This window comes from Syngnathoides biaculeatus, chromosome 12 (assembly GCF_019802595.1).
Source record: "Syngnathoides biaculeatus isolate LvHL_M chromosome 12, ASM1980259v1, whole genome shotgun sequence".
Classification (NCBI taxonomy): domain Eukaryota; kingdom Metazoa; phylum Chordata; class Actinopteri; order Syngnathiformes; family Syngnathidae; genus Syngnathoides; species Syngnathoides biaculeatus.
In genome coordinates, this window is record NC_084651.1 from 27,705,928 (window position 1) to 27,729,024 (window position 23,097).

General features: G+C 42.3%; 1 protein-coding gene across 3 annotated transcripts in view; it reads left to right on the forward strand.

Moving 5' to 3' along the window:
• The window catches only part of LOC133509942 (ras-related protein ORAB-1-like), a 41,728-nt gene that overhangs the window by 9,739 nt on the left and 8,892 nt on the right, over positions 1–23,097 (forward strand). For 2 of the 3 annotated variants that reach the window (XM_061837488.1, XM_061837487.1), the window contains exons 4-5: positions 8,346–8,441; positions 18,399–18,530. In XM_061837488.1, the coding sequence (XP_061693472.1) occupies positions 8,346–8,441; positions 18,399–18,530 (228 nt within the window). The remainder of the gene's footprint in view (positions 1–8,345; positions 8,442–18,398; positions 18,531–23,097) is intronic. The other variant, XM_061837489.1, reaches the window with a different exon arrangement.

A 23,097-nucleotide genomic window follows, 5' to 3' on the forward strand; every position in this document is an offset into this window, starting at 1 on the left:
GTGGGTGGGGGGGCATTGAGTCCAACTGGCTTATGTTCCGCGCCTCTATTGCTGAGGCGGAAGACCAGAGCTGTGGCTGTAAGGTGGTCGGTGCCTGTTGTGGCAGCAATTCCTGAACCCATTTGTGGACTCAAACATTGAGGAATGCCGTCAAGCTGAAGGAGTCCTATTGGGGATTTTTGACATGTGGGACTCTTGAGGAAGCTGATGGGTACTGGCTGTCTACTGTGGTGGTCACTGTAGCAAAAAAATGAGAATGGAAGGATTTCGGTTGAGGCCATGGAGAAAGACTTCTAGTTGGGGTAAAGGAATTTCTGGTCTACCATCTGGCACGTCAGGCGGGGTAAGCAGTGCACCATCAACTCTGTGTAAAATGAGGATGATGCGCTGCTGACTGCGATTCGGGATCTTATGAGTCTGTAGAAGAATACTTTGAAGACGTCCTCAATTCCACTGATGCCTTACCATGAGGAGGCAGAGTCTGCGTTATTGAGGCGGGGTCTCCAATCGCTGGGGTTGAGGTCACCGAGGTGGTTAAAAAGCTGCTCAGTGGTAAGGCCCCAGGAGTGGATGAGATTTGCCTGGAGTTCCTAAAGGCTCTGCTGTCTTAGTTGACACACCTCTGCAACATCGTGTGAACATCGGGGACAGTGCCTCTGGATTGGAAGGTATGGTGGTGGTCCCCCTTTTTAAAGGAAAAATCCTGTGGTTTGCATGAACAGTGTATCCAATAGGTCATGTAAAATGTACCCTATTTTGACAATGTGATGTTAAATCATCCCTCATTTAATTGTGTTTTGAGAAGATTTTTATTGCCAATTATGAATTTTCCATTTTCGCGAGTCACAGTACCTACGTGCGCTGATGTGACGTGTACCGTGCCGCAACAAAGGCTCGATTACATGGAACACCATTTATGCCCAGTGCCAATTTCTCATATTTATCCTCATCTCATAAATGCAGCCCTATGGGGGCACAAACCAGTGCAATCTGTAGGCCGGTCCCAAGCCCGGATAAATGCAGAGGGTTGCGTCAGGAAGGGCATCCGGCGTAAAAACTGTGCCAAACAAATATGAGCGTTCATCTAAAGAATCCCATACCGGATCGGTCGTGGCCCGGGTTAACAACCCCCCCCCCCCCCCCCCCCCGCACTGCTAACCTGCAGGGCGTCGGTGGAAATTCAGCTACTGTGGGTCAAAGACAAAGAAGAGGAGGAAACCGGATCCATCGTCAGAAGAAAAAGAGGAATGCACAGAGCCTACAACTGAGTGTAGGGACTTTGAATGTTGGGACGATGACAGGAAAAGCTCAGGAGTTGGTTGACATGATGATTAGGAGAAAGGTTGATATTCTGTCCATCCAAGAGAGCAGGTGGAAAGGTAGTAAGGCTACAAGTTTGGGAGCATGGTTTAAATTATTCTACCACGGAGTAGATGGGAAGAGAAATGGAGTAGGGGTTATTTTAAAGGAAGAGCTGGCTAAGAATGTCTTGGAGGTGAAAAGAGTATCAGATCGAGTGATGAGACTAAAATTTGAAATTGAGGGTGTTATGTATAATGTGGTTAGCGGCTATGCCCAACAGGTAGGATGTGACCTAGAGTTGAAAGAGAAATTCTGGGAGGAACTTGATGAAGTAGTTCTGAGCATCCCAGACAGCGAGAGAGTTGTGATTGGTGCAGATTGTAATGGACATATTGGTAAAGGAAACAGGGGCGGTGAAGAAGTGATGGGTAAGTACGTCATCCAGGAAAGGAACTTTGAGTGGGTAGGAAGATTAAGAAAACAAAGGTAGAGCAGAGAACCATGTGGTGGAAGCTGAGAAAGGAAGAATGTTGTGCGGCCTTCCGGAAAGAGGTGAGACAGGCTCTCGATGGACAACCGAAGCTCCCGGAAGACTGGACGACGACAGCCAAGGTGATCAGAGAGACAGGCAGGAGAGTACTTGGTGTGTCATCTGGTAGGAAAGGGGAGAAGGAGACTTGGTGGTGGAACCCCAAAATACAGGGAGTCATACAAGGAAAGAGATTAGCTAAGAAGAAGTGGGATACTGAGAGGACTGAGGAGAGGCGAAAGGAGTACATCGAGATGCAACGTAGGGCAAAGGTAGAGGTAGCAAAGGCTAAACAAGAGGCATATGAAGACATGTACACCAGCTTGGACACGAAAGAAGGAGAAAAGGATCTTTACAGGTTGGCCAGACAGAGGGATAGAGATGGGAAGGATGTGCAGCAGGTTAGGGTGATTAAGGATAGAGATGGAAATGTGTTGACTGGTGCCAATAGTGTGCTAAATAGATGGAAAGAACACTTTGAGAAGTTGATGAATGAAGAAAATGAGAGAGAAGGAAGAGTTGAAGAGGCAAGAGTGAAGGACCAGGAAGTGGAAATGATTACTAAGGGGGAAGTCAGAAAGGCACTACAAAGGATGAAAAATGGAAAGGCAGTTGGTCCTGATGACATACCGGTAGAGGTATGGAAGCAATTTGGAGAGATGGCTGTGGAGTTTTTGACCAACTTATTCAACAGAATACTAGCGGGCGAAAAGATGCCTGAAGAATGGAGGAAAAGTGTTCTAGTTCCCATTTTTAAGAACAAAGGGGATGTTCAGAGCTGTGGGAACTGTAGAGGAATAAAGTTCATGAGCCACACAATGAAGTTATGGGAAAGAGTAGTGGAGGCTAGACTCAGGACAGAAGTAAGTATCTGCGAGCAACAGTATGGTTTCATGCCTAGAAAGAGTACCACAGATGCATTATTTGCCTTGAGGATGCTAGTGGAAAAGTACAGAGAAGGTCAGAAGGAGCTACATTGTGTCTTTGTGGATCTAGAGAAAGCCTATGACAGAGTACCAAGAGAGGAACTGTGGTACTGCATGCCCAAGTCTGGTGTGGCAGAGAAGTATGTTAAAATAGTACAGGACATGTATGATGGCAGCAGAACAATGGTGAGGTGTGCCTTAGGTGTGACAGAGGAATTTAAGGTGGAGGTGGGACTGCATCAGGGACCAGCTCTGACCCCCTTCCTGTTTGCAGTGGTAATGGATAGGCTGACAGATGAGGTTAGACTGGAATCCCCTTGGACCATAATGTTCGCAGATGATATTGTGATATGCAATGAAAGCAGGGAGCATGCAGAGGAACAATTAGAAAGATGGAGACATGCACTGGAAAGGAGAGGAATGAAGATTAGCCGAAGTAAAACAGAATATATGTGCGTGAATGAGAAAAGTGGAGGGGGAAGACTGAGGCTACAGGGAGAAGAGATCGCGAGGGTGGACGACTTCAAATATTTAGGGTCAACAATCCAGAGCAATGGTGAGTGTGGTAAGGAAGTGAAGAAACGGGTCCAGGCAGGTTGGAACAGCTGGCGAAAGGTGTCTGGTGTGTTGTGTGACAGAAGAGTCTCTGCTAGGATGAAGGGCAAAGTTTTCAAAACAGTGGTGAGGCCGGCCATGATGTACAGATTAGAGACGGTGGCACTGAAGAAACAACAGGAAGCAGAAATGGAGGTGGCAGAAATGAAGATGTTGAGGTTCTCGCTCGGAGTGACCAGGATGGATAGGATTAAAAATGAGCTCATTAAAGGGACAGCCAAAGTTGGATGTTTTGGAGACAAGATTCGAGAGAGCAGGCCTCAATGGTTTGGACATGTCCAGTGGGGAGAGAGTGAGTATATTGGTAGAAGGATGCTGAGGATGGAGCTCCCAGGCAAAAGAGCAAGAGGAAGACCAAAGAGAAGGTTTATGGATGTGGTGAGAGAAGACATGAGGGCAGTTGGGGTTAGAGAGGAAGATGCAGGAGATAGGCTAAGATGGCAAAAGATGACACGCTTTGGCGACCCCTAACGGGACAAGCTGAAAGGAAAAGAAGAAGAAGATCCTCATCTGATGAAGAAATAGCAGTATTCGTTGATCTGGAAGACAGAGGAATCTTTTCATACAGATTTGAACCTGTGGCTGTAATTAATCTTAAACATTGCTTGCAAGCAGGCAAAAAATGTTTCGTAGCCGAGCAAGCTACTGGTTCCGCTTGTGGTTGTGTTTAAACATGCTGCTGTTGTGTTGAACAGATTATATAACCAGAGCTGCAGATCCCAACCGTTATTGAGCCAACAAACATAGTTTATAATTGAAACATCTCACAGCTCCCCAACAAACAAAAATTTCACAATAGATACATTAGTTGCTGAATAGAGCGCGTGCACCTACGTCACCGAAGTTACGTGACTGGCCATATTAATGGTCTAGCAAAGCATTCTTCAATGTTAAATCGGCTGGGGACGGCGCGAAAATCTGTCTTATAGCACGACGCCCAGAGTTCTGTTCGATACTGTTAAACATTTAGAAGGTGATAATAAACGAAGGTACGTGGAAAAATGAAAGACACTTGGCATAGAGGACCCATATTTAATGCCAAAGCCGATGTTTTCGCCAATAATCCTGTTATCTTGGACAACTTGATCTACACTTATCTGGTGAGTAAGTCGTCGAGATTTACACGGAAGAGTTTGAAAGCGTAGAAAAGTCTGGACGCATAGAAATAGTTTGTTGGTGGAACTGTTCTCAAACCAGAAAAAATCTCACATAGTGATGGAGGCACTCAGATTTTTTTCAATACAAATACTAATATTTAAATAAATGACCGCTGGTTTTACACAAACTTGCATTCATTAACTATGTTTGGGGGAAATAAAGAGCGAATTTTGCTCCTCTGTACATGAAGCATGTTGCAGCCACACAAACTTTGGTGAACCTCTGCGTGACAGATGTTTTTTTTTTTTTTTTTTTTTTTTTAAATATACATTGTTCTCAATTGAGTCCAATGCGTATTAAAAATAAATGAAGAACCGCTGGGATAGGCTTCAGCCCCTATACACGGAAGCGTTTTGCAGCCACAAATTAACCTACATAAACATCACTGTGACTGACGATTTATATTCTTTTTTTAAATGCGCATTGGACTCATTTGAGAACAATGCAAAAAAAAAAAGGTCTGTCGGGGAGAGGTTTACCTAAGTTTAACATGTGGCCGCAACACGCTTCTGTATATCTTGGAGACGACACCCTGTCTTTTTTTTCTTTTTTTTAAAGCATTGTTCTCAAATGAGCCAACTTGGCATTATAAATACTTCTTGGGAATTTGAGATTGAGAAGAGTAATTCCTAACTGAAATGATCACTACACGGTTGTGTGTATTTGGTTGGGCACCATCCATCAAGTTTAATTGCTAAAATCCATCCATCTCGTATTTTCAGCTGGTATTCCATAGAATGAGCTCTTTGAATATCTTGTCTCGTTTGTTGTAACAACCAACAGCACATCAAGTCTCAGGTATTGTGTATATTCTGCTCTGGTTCAATGTCCCCAGACTGTCGAGCAGCTCCTTCTACAAATGTACAATGCGCACCACCAATTTGAATTGAAGTTTTGGAAGTCTCATTCGACATCCAAGTGATTGCCATATTGGCTGCATTTACTGTCCGTGACGTCATCCCGGACATTGGCCATTGAAAACACACTGTGGCCCCGACTGTGGGACACGGCCCTTCAGACATTGAAGCTCTTTTCAAAGAAAACATCTCACAACTGAGTGAAGTGTTTGGGGCAATGTTACCCTATTGTTTCGAGCCATATTTGGATGACATGCAGATCACAACCAAACCACATCCCTGCCTATCCACCTCCGCGCTGCGGTGATAAACGCCCACTTCCGCGGCAGACATGAGCCACCGTGGTGACGAGCCCCCCCCCGACAAGGCTGGCGGCAGGCTCGGCCTTGTTGCGGAGGCCGTCCTTCAGCGGCTGCTGCACGGAAGCCTTCCGATGCGCACACCAACACATTTAGTTAGCAACCCTGATTTATGCATTACGCCCCCTACCTCCACTATTATACCACGACAAACCGGGTCTCTTGTAAACTTATGAAGGGTAAATCCATCCTCCCGAGTGTTCAAGCAATGTCCAGGAATTCAACGAGGTGGCATTTTGGCTAACACGAAGGAACAACGAGCTACCTTCTTGGAGGTAAACCTAATAGAAACAAAGGAGTCCACTTGAGGGCGGTCCTGCCATGTACGTTACTTCCTGCTTCTCAAAAACAAATCCCTCGAGAGGATTTTCATGGCTGGCGTTACAAAAAGCCAGCTAGGTCAAAATCATGATTTGTGGTGGAAAAAACACTTGGGTCCATGTCGGCTCCCGTTTCTTCCTTAATAACATACTAAAAATTATGCATTTTATGACAGTGGCACTTTAAATATTTGTGCATTAAACGTTTGTGCATAGTAGTATCCTCTACATTACACATCCTTGGCCAAGACTTTTAAAGCAACATTTGGCTCATCCCCAATATGAAAAATATCCATCGTAGCTACCTTTGGTGATAACCACCTGAAGCCATTGAGGCGATCCGTCATTGTTTTGGACTACCGTGCTGCTTCCGGGTTGGCGGCGTCTCGGGACGAGTGATGATGCATTTCTTTTAAAGCAGCTGCGCAACTAGCCGTTGTAGTCTACATTTTTTGTCTTGGTTTAAGTTAAATTAAACTCACGGGCAGTTGTTTCTGATCTTTGGCAGTAGCAGCAAACATGCTACGCTAACAATCGTAAAATGCAAGCTCCCCAAGGAGGTCATAGAGTTCAGTTTGGGGGTGCACATTACCGTAATAAATATAAATGTGTAACATAAGTTAACAAATATCATCTAAAAATTTTTATGTATACCTTTTTTTAACCACTCTATGTACCTGTATACAACTATACAATGTCATTCTATTTTTTATTTTTCATCCATACCTAAATATAATGCGCTCTATTAACTTGAAAATATTTTTGGAAAAATTTGCACATTATTTTTGAGAAATTAGGGTAATTACACAAGTATATACAGAAAATGAACAGGTCATTTAAGTAGACTCATTGCTCCACTCCCCCACACCTCAGGAATTTTCATGTATGTGTATCTGGGTACCAGAATTATTAAACTATGTAAACAGTATTTATCCATCCATCCATCCATCCATCCATCCATTTTCTTAGACGCTTATCCTCACAGGGGTCGCGGGAGTGCTGGAGCCTATCCCAGCTGTCAATGGGCAGTAGGCAGGGTACACCCTGAACTGGTTGCCAGCTAATCGCAGGGCTAAACAGTATTTATAGTTTACATATTTGAGACCAAGCTTACAACAGTACACACATTTACAGTGGTACCTCTACTTACAAAAGTAATCCGTTCTGGAAGTCATTTCGTAATGTGAAAGTTTCTCCTGCAGAGACTCTTATATCATAACACAAAAGACACCTTCCGCCAGCTGTGCCAACCTGCTTGGACCCGTTTTTTCACTTCCTTACCACATTCACCATTGCTCTGGATTGTTGATCCCAAGTATTTGAAGTCATCCATCCTCACTATCTATTTTCCCTGGAGCCTCACTCTTCCACTTCCACCCCTCTCATTCACGCACATATATTCCTTGGATGGCTTTTAATAATCTTGCAGAAATGTGCAAGGAAAACATCATCGACGTGAGCGATAGCCTGACAAGTTAAAACATTTTCTGGATGAATCTTTAGAATAAATTCTGAAATTTTATGGAATTTCCACAAAAAAATGTTCTGGCTGACTGAATAGTGGATGCTTCCTCATGCGCTGCAATCTGCTCCTGCATTGTTGTGTGTTGCATCGCCTCTCGCCTTTTGCTTCTCCGTCGAAAGGTCCTCGTCGATCTTGGGATAAAAAGTCAGGGCACCCCTGATATAGGGTGTCCCAAAAAAATGTATACACACTTTAAATAATTCTAAAGGTATTATAATTAGATTTTTTTTTTTAACATGTAAAAGAATTTACAAATATCTTTATTTAAAGTGTATGTATTGTTAAAAAGAAATGAACTATAATAAACAAGTTTACAATTATTTAAAGTGTGTATACATTTTTTGGGACACCCCATACATGGTGAGAAAACTAAATTTTGCATATAAACAATTTTGACTTGCATCTTTGGTGTCGGTAGCAATTAGCAACCACAAAGACAGTTGATAGCACAGCTCTTCCCATGTGTACGAGTCATACTTAAGTCATGCTTTTCATATATTCACGTTTGCTTATGCTGCTAGATTGTAAAGATATTTTGGTTTTTCTTCAAATTGTTTACTGATATTTAACAAGGTAGTCCGTACAGCAAACCTTTTTGTGACCAATAAAAGAAGAGAACCATGTTCAATGGTTTGTGGTGACACCATTTGATGCACTTTTAATTTTTAGTGTGTGAACACAAAACGAACCACTGCATAGAGGGGCATTAGTTATAAATACTATCTAATATTTTTTCTTGTTTTTGTTTTGACAGTGGGATACAGCAGGTCAAGAGCGGTTTCGTACAATCACGTCCAGTTACTACCGAGGTGCTCATGGTATCATTGTAGTATATGATGTCACAGATCAGGTAAGTGTAACACCACAGTATTTCCTACTTTGAAATACTCATTATTCTGTATGATTTCGCCTTTTAATGAAACCCTCAATTCAATTATGATAAGCATTTTATAAAAAGTATTCCATTCCATTTTCACATGGGCTATCTCGATCATGTTTTCTCTCAACTCCAACTCTTCCAGCCTTGAGTATCTGTTGATACAAAGTGCCAATGTGATACTTTTACTTTTTTCAAAAAAAGGTCTACCAATGTGATACCTTTTTATACAGTTTGGCCAAAATGTCATGCTGTGGTGCCTCAAATCAAATGGATGTAATTTTTGGTGCAGGAAACAATAATGTTGCAAACATATTAAATACATTGAAATATTCCTCGTAAACTGAAAGTTCCACTTTGTGCACAGAAAAAAACCTTAAATGCTCCGAAAACATCACCTTTGTTCATAAAAATGGGGACATCCTCAAGGCAAATAGTGCATCTGTGGTACTCGTTCTCGGCATGAAACCATACTGTTGCTCGCAGATACTTCTGTCCTGAGTCTAGCCTCCAGTACTCTTTCCCATAACTTAATTGTGTGCCTCATCATTGATATTCCTCTGTGGTTTCCACAGTTCTAAACATCACCTTTATTCATAAAAATGGGGACTAGCACAATTTTCCTTCATTCTTCTGGCATCTTCTCTCCCGTTCGTATTCTATTGAATAAGTTGGTCACAAACTCCACAGCCCCCTCACCAAATTGCTTATTATCTTCATTCATTAACTTCTCAAAGTACTCTTTCCATCTCCTTAGTACACTACTGGCACGAGTCAACATATTTCTATCACTGTCCTTAATGACCTTTACTTGCTGCACATCCTTCCCATTTCTATCCCTGTGTCTGGCCAACCTGTAGAGCTCCTTTTCTCCTTCTTTCGTATCCAACCTGGAGTACATGTTGTCATATGCCTCTTTAGCCTTCGCCACCTCAACTTTTTCCATACGGTGCATCTCAATGTATTTCTTACGCCTCTCCTCAGTCCTCTCCGTGTCCCACTTCTTCTTCACTAATCTCTTACCTTGGATGACATCTCGTATTTTGGGGTTCCAGCACCAAGTCTCCTTCTCCCCTTTTCTACCAGAAGACACCCCAAGTACTCTCCTGCCTGCCTCTCTGAACACCTTGGCAGTGGTATTCCAGTCTTCTGGGAGCTTTTGTTCTCCATCTAGAGCCTGTCTCACCTTTTTCCGGAAGGCCACACAACATTCTTCCTTTCTCAATTTCCACCACATGATTCTCTACTCTACCTTGGTCTTCTTAGTTCTCCTACCCTCTACCAGAATCATCCTACGCACCACCATCCTATACTGTTGAGCTACACTCTCCCCCACCACAACCTTATAGTCGATAACCTCCTTCAGATTACACCGTCTGCACAAAACGATTGTTTCGAGTCATATTTAGATGATATCCGATCACGGCCGAACTGTATCCCGTCCGATCCACTCCCACGACGGAGATGAGCCATCGCGGCTCATCGCAGCCGGCCGGTGTGGCTTATGACAGAGCCGAGCGGTGCTGCTATAGGGGGGTGCTCGCAGTCGAGCCGGGGCACTTTATGCGCGCACGCGACTTAGTAACGCATTCTCGGCTGGGTTCTTCAGAGCCGCCCCCGTCGCAAAGCCCGAGGCGCAGCCTTCGCAGAAGCTGTGACCGCCAAACGCGGCGCCTCAGCCAGTGTGGCTGAGTTTCGGCGCCCGTTGTGGCATATAAGGAGGAGGTGGAGCCAAGCTATGTTGCTTTTAGGGATATGTTCAAAGTCGCCGTCGTACGCGCTGAACACTATTGAGACATTGTTGGCTGGGCGACGCGCACATCGACACATTTCATACGCGTATCTTTTGTTACGTTATGAGAGAGACCGATTACGTGGTCCGCCCCATTCTATTTGAGCTGTATAAACACCTACCTTTTATTTGGAACCCACAAAGCTCTCGTCCTCTGCACCTGTGCAATCCATTTTTAACAACGAACAGGGTCTCTTTCAAACTTAAGAAGGGTAATTCTATTCTCCCGAGTGTTCAAGCAATGTCCAGCAATGCAATGAGCCACCTTTTTGGCTAACACGAAGGAACAACGAGCTACCTTCGCGGAGGAAAAATTTAATGGAAACAAACGAGTCCACAAGGGGCGCCGCTGTCCTTTACGTCACTTCCTGCTTCTTCTCGAAAACAAATCCCTGACAGGATTTTCATGGCAGGAGTTACAAAAAGCTGTATACGTCAAAATCATGTTTTGTGGTGGAAAAAAACACATGGGACCATATTGGCTGTGGGTTTTTCATTAATAATATACCAAAAATCATCCGTTTGACGACACTTGACTTTTAAGACAGGCCTTGATATGTGCTGGTTTAAGCAGGGGAACCTTCCGTGCCATGACGGCTTAGTTTATTACCAACAGTCACCTTGGAAACGGCGGTCCCAGCTCTTTTCAGGTCATTGACCAAGTCCTGTCGTGTAGTCCTGGGCTGATTCCTCACCTTTCTAAGGATCATTGAGACCCCACGAGGTGATATATTGCATGGGGCTCCACTCCGGTTGAGATTGACCGTCATGTTTAGCTTCTTCCATTGTCTAATGATTGCAACAACAGTGGACCTTTTTTCACCAAGCTGCTTGGAAATTTCTCTGTAGCCCTTTCCAGCCGTGTGCAGTTGTAAAATTTTGTCTCTTGTGTCTTTGGACAGCTCTTTGGTCTTGGCAAGTTTGAGTATTAGTGATTGTTTGGGGTAGACAGGTGTCTTTTTGCAGCTAAACCTCACACAGGTGCATCTGATACAGGATAATACATGGAGTGGAGGTGGAGTTTTAAAGGCGAACTAACAGGTCTTTGAGGGTCAGAATTCTAGGTGATAGGTGTTCAAATACTTATTTGCAGCTGTATCATACAAATAAATTGTGAAAAAAAATACATTGTGATCTCTGTATTTTTCTTTTTAAATTCTCTCACAGTGGACATGCACCTACGATGCAAATTTCAGACCCTTCCATGATTTCTAAGTGGGAGAACTTGCAATATAGCAGGGTGTTCAAATACTCATTTTCTTCAATGTATTTGTTGGTTATGGACACGTGCAAGTGAAATCACACTGGTGGGCATGCAATAAGACTGACAGAAATGTCCTATAATTGTTGTGCCTATAACACGGATAGTCAGGACAACACCCAATTATTGAAGTAAATTAGTGCCACCAGGATTTGAATTTGAAATGCCACAGAAAACAATTTGAATTTGAAATGTAAAGTGATCACATTTTTAATAGTTTCTACAATATGCTGTCGGAAATTCAACCGGCTACAATTCGCTGTCTGAAATTCAACCAACTACAATTGGCTCTCTAAAATTCAACCGGTTACAATTCGCTGTCTGAAATTCAACTGGCTACAATTCGCTGTCTGAAATTCACCGTCTGTGCCACCAGGCAGGGTTACTTCAGGTCAGAACCAAACACCTAGCCAATCGTAGTTTCACTTTCATAGTCACGTGACGTCACATACTAAGAAAGCGTAACTACATTGGCTGGCTGCTGGTCGCTCGATCGCTCCTATTTTTTTCCGTTTTATTTTTTGCTTGCTCATTTGCTCCTTTTTCCCTCTGTTTTATGTTTCGCTTGTGGCCAGTTGCTCACTAACAAGGGGAGTCGTGGAGTCTGTTGTTAGTTAGAAGTGATCCGCGAATCATCTAAATATGGATCGAAACGATAGGGTAATATTGCCCCAGTCACTTCACTCGACAGTGAGATGTTCTCTTCTTCGAAAAGAGCTTCCGTGTCAGAAGGGGCATCGGAAAAAAATTGAAAATCTCTGTTGTTCCTCTCCCAGAGTACGTGCCACTAAATGTTTTCAATGGCGAATTTCCCAGTGTCACGTCTGCTGATGACGTTGCAGGCAATATAGCTAGCACTTAGATATCGAGTGAGACTTCCGCAACTTTGTGCATGGATGACACGCTCTCTGCTCATATTTATTTTTTCGTAGAGACATTGAAGTGAATGTTATATGTATTTTTCATGACAATATCTATTTTAGAATGTTTATAGGCATTTCACTTGGCCTTGAAACGCTCAGTTAGAACTTGGGTAGATTAAAAAAAAAAAAAAAGAACTTGAGAATTAAACCAAAGATGAAAACCTGTTCTAGGCCAAAACATTTATTTGAAAAATGAATGCATTAACGTCCCTCCATCAATTTTCTTTCTTTATTTATTTATCCGGAGCCGGGTATGAATGTTTTCCCTATAAAAAGAAAAATATGATTGTCCTGGCTGTTCGTCCTGCCATGGCATGAGTATTCGGCCCGCTTGAACTTTTCAACCTTTTGCCACATTTCAGGCTTCAAACATAAATATATAAAATATTTTTTTTTGTCAAGAATGAACAACAAGTGGGACACAATCATGAAGTGGAACAAATTTCATTGGATATTTTGTACTTTTTGAACAAATAAACTGAAAAGTGGGACATGCAATATTATTCGGCCCCTTTACTTTCAGTGCACCAAACTCACTCCAGAAGTTCAGTGAGGATCTCTGAATGATCCAATGTTGACTGATGATGATAAATAGAATTGACTTGCGTGTAATCAAGTCTCCGTATTAATGCACCTACTCTGTGATAGTCTCAGGGTTCTCTTTAAAGTGCAGAGAGCATCATGAAGACCACGGAACACACCACACAAGACCGAGATACTGTTGTGGAGAAGTTTAAAGCTGGATTTGGATACAAAAATATTTCCGAAGCTTTAAACATCTCAAGGAGCACTGTGCAACCAATCATATTGAAATGGAAGGAGTATCAGACCACTGCAAATCTACCAAGACCCGGCCGTCCCTCTAACGAGGAGAAGACTGATCAGAGATGCAGCCAAGAGTCGCATGATCACACTGGATGAATTGCAGAGATCTACATCTGAGGTGGGAGAGTCTGTCCATTGGACAACAATCAGTTGTACACTGCACAAATCTTGCCTGTATGGAAGAGTGGCAATAAGAAAGCCATTTCTCAAAGAACTAAAAAAAAAAAGTCTGGTTTAAAGTTTACCAAAAGCAACCTGGGAGAGACACCAAACATTTGGAAGAAGGCGCTCTGGTCAGATGAAACCAAAACCACAATGCAAAACGATATGTTTGGCGTAAAAGCAACACAGCTCATCACCCTGAACACACCATCCCCACTGTCAAACATGGTGGTGGCAGCCTCATGGTTTGGGCCTGCTTTTCTTTAGCAGGGACAGGGAAGATGGCTAAAATTGATGGGAAGATGAATGGAGCCAAATACAGGACCATTTTGGAAGAAAATCTGTTGGAGTCTGCAAAAGACCTGAGACTGGGAGGGATGTGTATAATGTGATTAGCGGCTATGCTCCACAGGTAGGATGTGACCTTGAGTTGAAAGAAAAATTTTGGAAGGAACTAGACGAAGTAGTCCTGAACATCCCAGACAGAGAGAGAGTTGTGATTGGTGCAGATTTTAATGGACATGTTGGCGAAGGAAACTGGGGCAATGAAGAAGTGATGGGTAAGTACTGCATTCAGCAAAGAAACTTTGAGGGGCAGGTGGTTGTGGAGGACTTCGCAAAAAGGATGGAATTGGCTGTGATGAACACGTATTTCCAGAACAGACAGGAACATAGAGTGACCTACAAGAGCGGAGGTAGAAGCACGCAGGTGGATTATATTTTGTGCAGACGATGTTATCTGAAGGAGGTTACCGACTGTAAGGTAGTGGTGGGGGAGAGTGTGGCTCGACAGCATAGGATGGTGGTGTGTCGGATGACTCTGATAGTGGGTAGGAAGATTAAGAAGACAAAGGTAGAGCAGAGAATCAGGTTGTGGAATTTGAGAAAGGAAGAATGTTTTGTGGCTTTTCGGAAAGAGGTGAGACAGGGAAGTGGCAATGATTAGTAAGGGAGAAGTTAGAAAGGCACTGAACAGAATGAAAAATGGAAAGACAGTTGGTCCCGATGACATACGAGTGGAGGTGTGGAAGCAATTTGGTGAGGTGACTGTGGAGTTTTTGACCAACTTATTCAACTGAATACTAGCAGGAGAGAAGATGCCAGAGGAATGGAGGAAAAGTGTGCCAGTCCCCATTTTTAAGGACAAAGGCGATGTTCAGAACTGTGGAAACCACAGTGGAATAAAGATGATGAGCCACACAATGAAGTTATGGGAAAGAGTACTGAAAGCTAGACTCAGGACAGAAGTAAGAATCTGCGAGCAACAGTATGGTTTCAGGCTGAGAAAGAGTACCACAGATGCAGTATTTGCTCGTGTAAAAGAACAGAGAAAGCCAGATGGAGCTACATTGCATCTTTGTAGACTTAGAGAAAGCCGATGACAGATTATCAAGAGAGGAACTGTGGTACTCCATGTGCAAGTCTGATGTGGCGGAGAAATAAGTTAGAATAGTACACGACATGTATGAGGGCAGCAGCACAGCAGTGAGATGTGCTGTAGGTGTGTCAGAATAATTTAAGGTGGAGGTGGGACTGTATTAGTGTTTTGTGCTGAGCCCCTTCCTGTTTGCGGTAGTAATGGATAGGCTAACAGACAAGGTTAGACTCAAATCCCCTTTGACCATGATGTTCGCAGATGATTTTGTGATCTGCAGTGAAAGCAGGGACCAGGCGGAGGAACAATGAGAAAGATGGATGTATGTACTGGAAAGGAGAGGAATGAAGATTAGCCAAAGTAAAACAGAATATATGAGTGTGAATGAGAGGGGCCGAAGAGAGTGACGGTCCAGGGAGAAGAGATAGCGAAGGTGGACAACTTCAAATATTTGGGGTCAACAATACAGTGCAATGGTGAGTGTGGTAAGGAAGTGAAGAAATGGGTCCAAGAGGGATGGAACAGTTGGCAGAAGGTGTCTGGCATTCTTTGTGACAGAAGAGTCTCCGCTTGGATGAAGGGCAAAGTTTATAAATACTGGTGAGGCCGGCCATGATGTACGGATTAGAGAAGGTGGCTCTGAAGAAACAATGGGAAGCAGAACTGGAGGTAGCAGTAATGAAGATGCTGAGGTTCTCGCTTGGTGTGAACAGGCTTAGTAATGAGCTCATTAGAGGGACAGCCAAAGTTGGATGTTTTGGAGACAAGGTTAGTGAAAGCAGACTTCGATGGTTTAGACCTGTTCAGAAGCGAGAGAGTGAGTATAGTGGCAGAAGGGTGCTGAGGATGGAGCAAAAGAGCGAGAGGAAGACCAAAAAAAAGGTTGATGGATGTTGTGAGGGAGCACATCAGGACAGTGGGTGTTCGAGTGGAGGATGCACTTATGGAAAAAGATGACACGCTGTGGCGAACCTCTAACGGGACAAGCCGAAAGAAAAAGATGATGTGCAAAACTGATACATACCCAAGTGACTTGAGCTGCAATTGCAGCAATAGGTCCCGCTTTAAAGTATTAATGCAAGGAGGCCAAATAAGATTTCACGCCCCTTTTTTCAGGTTATTTGTTAAAAAACTTTAAAATATCCAATAAATTAAAGTTAGTTAATTCTATGTCTTTGTTTGAAACCAGAAATGTGGCGAAAGGTTGAAAAGTTTAAGGGGCCGAATACTTTTGCAAGGCACTGTACACTATAAAAAAAAATCATGCTACTCGTAAACTGTAAAAGAATTACACGCACACGCAAAAAATGAAAGTGAGGCCGTGTATCGTGAACCGCGTTGTACCAAGGGAACACCAAGAGGTGAAAGAGAAATTCTGGGAGGAGCTTGATAAAGTAGTTCTGAGCAACCCAGACAGAGAATCTTGATTGCTGTAGACAGAGGGTCGGCAACCCTAAAATGTTGAGAGCCATATTTCACCAAACAAACAAAAAAGTAGTTTGTCTGGAGCCGCAAAAAATGAAAAGCCTTATTTTACCCCAATTTTGAAGGCAACACATGCTGTGTATGTTATATATTAGCCTGCTATCAAAATAATAGTGAGTTTTCATGATTATTTTCCCTGCATCGTACCCTGGAGAGAATGAGGCATCATATGACAAACCTGCTGTACAATGGTGTTTTAAGTTTAACTTTACATTCTTAGAATTACTGTATAGAAATGTCATAAAGAAAACAATTTTCACATTTATTTTGAGGATAAAAAGAAAAAAAAACAGCCACAAAGAGAAAAATCTTACAGTTTTAGAAATACATTAAATTTTAATTATCAGTCTTAGAGGTTGGATGAGAAATTTAATAATAGTGACTCAGACGTATTTTACTGTTGCACTGGCTGGTTCGCCAGGTTCTGGTGTTAGCCTCCTTGGTGCAGATGTCTGCTAGTGAAAAACGTGGCTGTGGGTCATTGTTGGCACTCTATTTTCTTTTGGCCAAGAACATTCTTTTGGGACCAAAGGTGCAGCACAATATGTCATGACTTCGTAGAAAACACTTTCTACAGCTTTCTACAAAGCTGCGGCGCATTGTGCCGATACGGTGCAGAGCCCACCGATTGCCTACGTGGTGGCAATCCCAGTATTTAAGGTGTTGACAATGGTCTACAGTCCCTTGGACAATCAGGACGCAGAACACGATCCACGGTTTTCCTTAGCTAATTAGAATATGGAGCACAATGCGCAATCATATGCTACAAAAAAAGTGCTACATTGTAAATAATTACACACACCCACAAAAATCAGTATAATAGCCAGGCTGCGTAAAGTGAACCACGTGCGTGTGTAAAACCTGTATGTATGCTATGTACAAAAAACTTGCATTTATGAACTCAAATGAACTGTAGTGAACAGTTTTATTTGTACATGGAACAAAATCCTTTTACACTTTTGATGCTTAATTTCAAATAAAATTGAATTCTTCATATTTGAAAAAATAAAAACCCATGCACTAAATGAAAAATGTAATGCTGCAAATGCCATTTGCCACTGTTTTATTGCATGTAGTACTGGATTGTTCAGTTAACTGTTGTCCTCGTGTCTGGAAGCCAAAAATTCAAACTCATCCAAAAATGATCTCCACAGAAGATGGAACCGGAAATAAGGACAAGAGAAGAAAATCCCCACTCCATGCATGTGACTTCCCACCATGCAAATGGATCTGTAGTGTATGGGAAATGAAAAATTTGTAGAATAATAACAACAATAATGACAATAATGATAATCCCTGTAAATAATCCAATGACCACCTTGATAATGAAGAATGCAGAAATCAAAGGTCTACTTCCACACTGAGGAAGGTTTTTCTTTTTTTCTTTTTTTTTAATCAGAAGGCATCCTACCAAGAAAAGGAAATCAAGTCTAGATTTAGCATGTTAAGGAAATGTGGCCAATTATCTAGGAATATGTGTAATTGACCCCTCCTCAAGCCATCACTTTATCGTGTTGGAGGGGTTTGTGTGTCCTGAAGAACCTAGGAGCTAAGTTGTCTGAGGCTTCACGCACCTGGTCGGGTCACCTGTCGCAAATAGGTTCTAGGTCAGGGAACAGACAAAGTATGGCTCCATCAACCCCTATGTCGAGTAAAAATTATAGATTCAGGTTTCCCTTGCCCAGACATGGATCACCGAGGCCCCCCGTGGAGCCTAGCCTCGAGGTGGGGCTCGAAGGTGAGTGCCTGTTGGTCAGGCCTGGACCCATGGGGTTTGGCCGGGCTCTGCCCGATAGAATAACATGGGTTCCCCTACCTATGGGCTCACCACCTGTGAGAGGGGACATATGAGTCGGGTGAAATGTGATATGGCGGGGACCTTGGCGAGCCGATTCTCGGCTACAGAAACTAGCTCTAGGGGACGTGGTATTTCACTTCTCTGGCAGGAAAGGATCCCGAGCTAGTCTGTGAGGTTGAGACGTTTCAACTAAATATACATGTCCTGGAAAAGCTCACTATACCAGCTAAATTTCATTTGGAATTAATCAGTCACTTTAAATAGTGGTAGTTGTTTGTTGACTCTCAATAGTTCTGTTTGATGTCACAGGAATCCTTCAACAATGTTAAACAATGGCTGCAGGAGATTGACCGGTATGCAAGTGAAAATGTCAACAAGTTGTTGGTCGGCAACAAGTGTGACCTGACGACAAAGAAAGTGGTGGATTACACAACAGCAAAGGTAAAAGTTTGACAACAATTAACAAATCCAACATGAGATTATGCTAAATAGATAACTTTCTCGTGTTTGTGTTGATATGGGATTACTACAGCTGTCACAATTCCAAGTTTTTACAACATTTTTTTCCCCCTGAAAACTATCACGGAGTGAAAAATAAGGCCTCCCCTTAATTATTGCTATTTGTATTATTTGCTTTTAAAACGGCGGCACTTGGATGACTTTAGCACACCTGCCTTGAAGTTTAGAGGAATGGAATTCAAATGGTGGGGTTTAGTGGAGTTTGCATGTTCTTACTGTCCCTAATGTGTGTTTTCTCCAGGTACTCTGGTGAGGGTGAATAACCCTTATACATGCGTGGTAGGTTGATTGAAGACTCTAAATTGCCTATAGGTATGAATGCATGTACAAATCAGTTTGTTTCTATATGTGTCCTGCGATTGGCTGGCGACCAGTTCAAAGTGTACTCTGCCTCTCACCCAAAGATAGCTGGGATAGGCTCCAGCACATCTGTAACCCTAGTGACAATAGGTGATACAGAAAATGGATGGATGCTTTTGAATCAGTATTATTATTTACAAGCCCAAACCAAATGACAATGTTCCATATAAACACTTCAGTCGCAATATACAAACCACATCCAAAAATTTCATTTGGTTTTAAAGGGTTGGAATATTTCTTGTCAAACCGATCAGAAGTAAAACTCTGTGCATGCTTTATCTTGATTTAAATGTGTGATGACATCATGCTTAAAGCATGGTGTAAATATGGCTCAAGACTGAGCTCGTATGTGACATAGATCTTGTTTTTAACTACTTAAAAATTGTAATCGTTTTGTTTAATTAAAATAAACAATCTCGACTACTGTGCGAAACAGATGACAGATGTTCAGTTTAATAAGGCCAAATAAAAAAAAATGTGGTACCAATTTCCAACATTTCTTAACTCGGGTCAGTAGGGTTTTTTTTTTTTTTTTTTTTTTATATTTTTACTCTGTCTCCAGCACATGATGCCACCATTTTCTTGTCAGTTCTCGTTAATTTAGGCTCTCTCGTGCATAATGAAATAAAAATTTGTGAAAGCTTGTTCCAAACAACATGAAGCAATGTCAAAAATGCGACATGGCAAAACATAATTATATAATTTGACTTGATATGGCTCAGTAACGCAATGACATGGGACGAGGCAGTTATGCTATCTGACGCTTGTGAACACACATGCAATATACACACAACAATCCGTCAACAAGTGGCATGAAAAACGTAATCAGCTCGCACAAGAAAACGGCACAGGGCCACGCCGCTGCCCACCACCGCAGCTGTCAAATACCAGACATAACGCTGTGCTTCCCCATATGTGCACTTGTGGTGTGCTGGGAATGTGTGTGGCCGTGGAGAACTACGTCCCTCACATACAGTGCCTTGTGAAAAATTCGGCCCCCTTGAAGTTTTCAACCTTTTGCCACATTTCAGGCTTCAACCATAAAGATAGTATTTTTTTTTTGTCAAAAATCAACTAGTGGGAGACAATCGTGAAGTGGAATGAAATTTATTGGATATTTTCAACTTTTTTAACAAATAAAAACCTGAAAAGTGGGGCGTGCAATATTATTCGGCCCCCTTGCATTAATACTTTGTAGCGGCACCTTTTGCAGCAATTATAGCTGCAAGTCGCTTGGGATATGTCTTTCTCAGTTTTCCACATCAAGAGACTGAAATTCTTGCCCATTCTTCCTTGCAAAACAGCTGGAGCTCAGTGAGGTTGGATGGAGAGCAATTGTGAACAGCAGTCTTCAGCTCTGCCCACAGATTCTCAATTGGATTCAGGTCTGGACTTTGACCTGGCCATTTTAACACCTGGATATGTATATTTGCGAACTATTTGATTGCAGATTATGTTTTGGATTATTTTCCTGTTGGAAGATAAATCTCTGTCCCAGTCTCAGGTCTTTTGCATACTCCAACAGGTTTTTTTCCAGAATGGTCCTGTATTTGGCTCCATTCATCTTCCCATCAATTTTAACCATCTTCTCTGTCATTGCTGAAGAAAAGCAGGCCCAAACCATGACACTGCCACCACCATGATTGAGAGTGGGGATGGTGTGTTCAAGGTGATGAGCTGTGTTGCTTTTACGCCAAATATCGTTTTGCATTGTGGCCAAAAAGTTCGATTTGGTTTCATCTGACCAGAGAACCTTCTTCCACATGTTAGAGATAAGCAGCCACACTCATCACACCTAGGGGCAATTTAGAGTGTCCAGTTAATGTTGCATGTTTTTGGGATGTGGGAGGAAACTGGAGTGCCAAGCGAAAACCCACGCAGGCACGGGGAGGACATGCCAACTGGATCCTACCGGGTCCTCAGAACTGTGAGGCCAACCCTTTACCAGTTGAGCCATAGTGCCGCCTTAAATGAATAATATAATTCAAAATTTTAAAAATACTTACTGTGTTATATCACTGTATAGTTACCATTCATCACTCAGAGACTTCTGCTGGAGCTGCCATGTGGGTACCAGAATGTTTCATCAACAGTATAGCATTTATACTTTGCCCACTTGAGACTTAAATTACAACACAAGTGTTTGGTTAAACAATAACAAAAAAAAAAATATTACAGTACACAAACAAATCAAACGTGTGATGTCTTTGAGTGTAGAGCTGAATGTCTGCGGCGCATTGTTGTGACGTCACCTCCGGCGTGCCACTGTTGGATCACTTTCAATTTGCCGGTGTGGCAGTTCCTCCTCTCTTTTATTCACGAGGAGAACGCAGGATGTCTCTCTCTCACCGTTTCCAACTCATTCTGGCCACATCTCCACAAATCCTCTTTATTTACACAGCAAATATTATAAATAAAGCAACCGTGTGTCAATAAGAAAACGCCACTTAATGTACACAGATTAAGCATAACAAAAGAGCATTAAAAGCAAAACAAGAGAGCAAATGTAACGTTATGTACAATTTATTTAATCCAAATCCTGTAACATGACAAAGCTGTCAACACAATTGCTAAACTCGACAGCTCGGACCATGCTGTCACATGCTTTTGAAATTTTTCAAACCAACCTTTGCTTGCCGAAAAGCCTCGTCCTCGAGGGGTTGAATGCTTCATTGCAGCTTCAAGTTGTTTACCACATCATTCTTTATGTGCCACGCTGCTGATTCACGCCATAATAGCGCCACAAAAAGCGTAACTTCTGCGATCTTTGATCATATCCAAAGGTTTCACAAGCTGAAAGGAAAAGGAGTTGCTAACCAATGATGACAAAAGTACTTTTTACCATTAATGCGACTTCTTGTGCTTCATACGTCATGCAGGCGTTGAGACTTCCATTCGTTAATTGTGAATGTAATTCAATTTGATTTGCCATTATGATGGTATGATGGTGAACACTTCTTGCCGACAAAGGCATCTCTTTTATTCATTTGATTATCTTGTCTTTATGCGAAGTTGGCAAAATGTTGATTGGCACCGTCGCATATGAATGCTTTGGCAAACTCCCCATCTGTGAATTTAAACACAGCAGAACCCTCCCTCTCCACAAAGGCTGTCCACTCTTGCTGAAAACTTCGGTACTGCTCATATTTTTTTCTTTGAGCGACCTTTGTCAAAAGTTTCCATAATTATTGTTCCGACATGATCAGTGTTCAACCATTCTGGGGCCATGGTTAGTTAGCTAGTCAGATTCCGCGTCATTCCCATCCGAGGATCCGTCCAAATAGCCATTATTTACAGCCACAGGTTCAAATCCGTGTGGACATATTCCTCCGTCTTCCCGATCAACTGATATTTCTATTTCATCAGATGAGGATAAATCCAAGAAATCAGCGCTGTCCATGATTGTGTATTCCTTTGTTTACGCACGGGATACGTCACTTTCTGTTTTTTAGGTCATGTGACCTCGTAAAAATGGTCAAAATGGCGCCGCTCATACAAAAATGATTACTTGGATAAAAGAGCGCATTAGTTATTTGCAATTTTTTTTACTAGAATTTTTCCGGATATGCTTATATTTGTAATAGGTTAACAAGATAATCGTCGAGGTCAGTAATCACCGGTGTATTCCCTTAAGTATAACTATTAGTGGGGCGTAGGGTTTTGTGATTATTGTTGCATGGTTGTGCAAACAGATAACACCACACATTGTGCCCTATTTGGAGTTCATTCTGTGCTGTTTTCTGGTCATAGTATGCTTTCTGGCTTTCCACACTTTTCCTCAGATGTTGCTGGGCAAAGGCAAATGTGACCTTTAAAATAGCAGGGTTCGCACGCGGCCTTAAAAGTCCTTAAAAACCCCTAAATTTTCAAAGGTGCATTTAGGGGCTCCTAAAAGTCCTTAAAAATCCCCGAAAACCAGTAAAGCCCCTAAAAAGGCCTTAAATAAAAAAAAAATCAAAGGGAGGACCTCTACCGCCAAAATTCTCCCTTAAAAAAAAATCTTTAAAAAAAAAAAAAAAGCGATCCGTCTGGCGTCCAAAACAGCAGGAAATTGTCAACAGAAGTCACCGTGTTGACAACTAGTCGCCATCTTGTCGATATCCCATTGTTTGTTTCCGTGAGTAGGCAT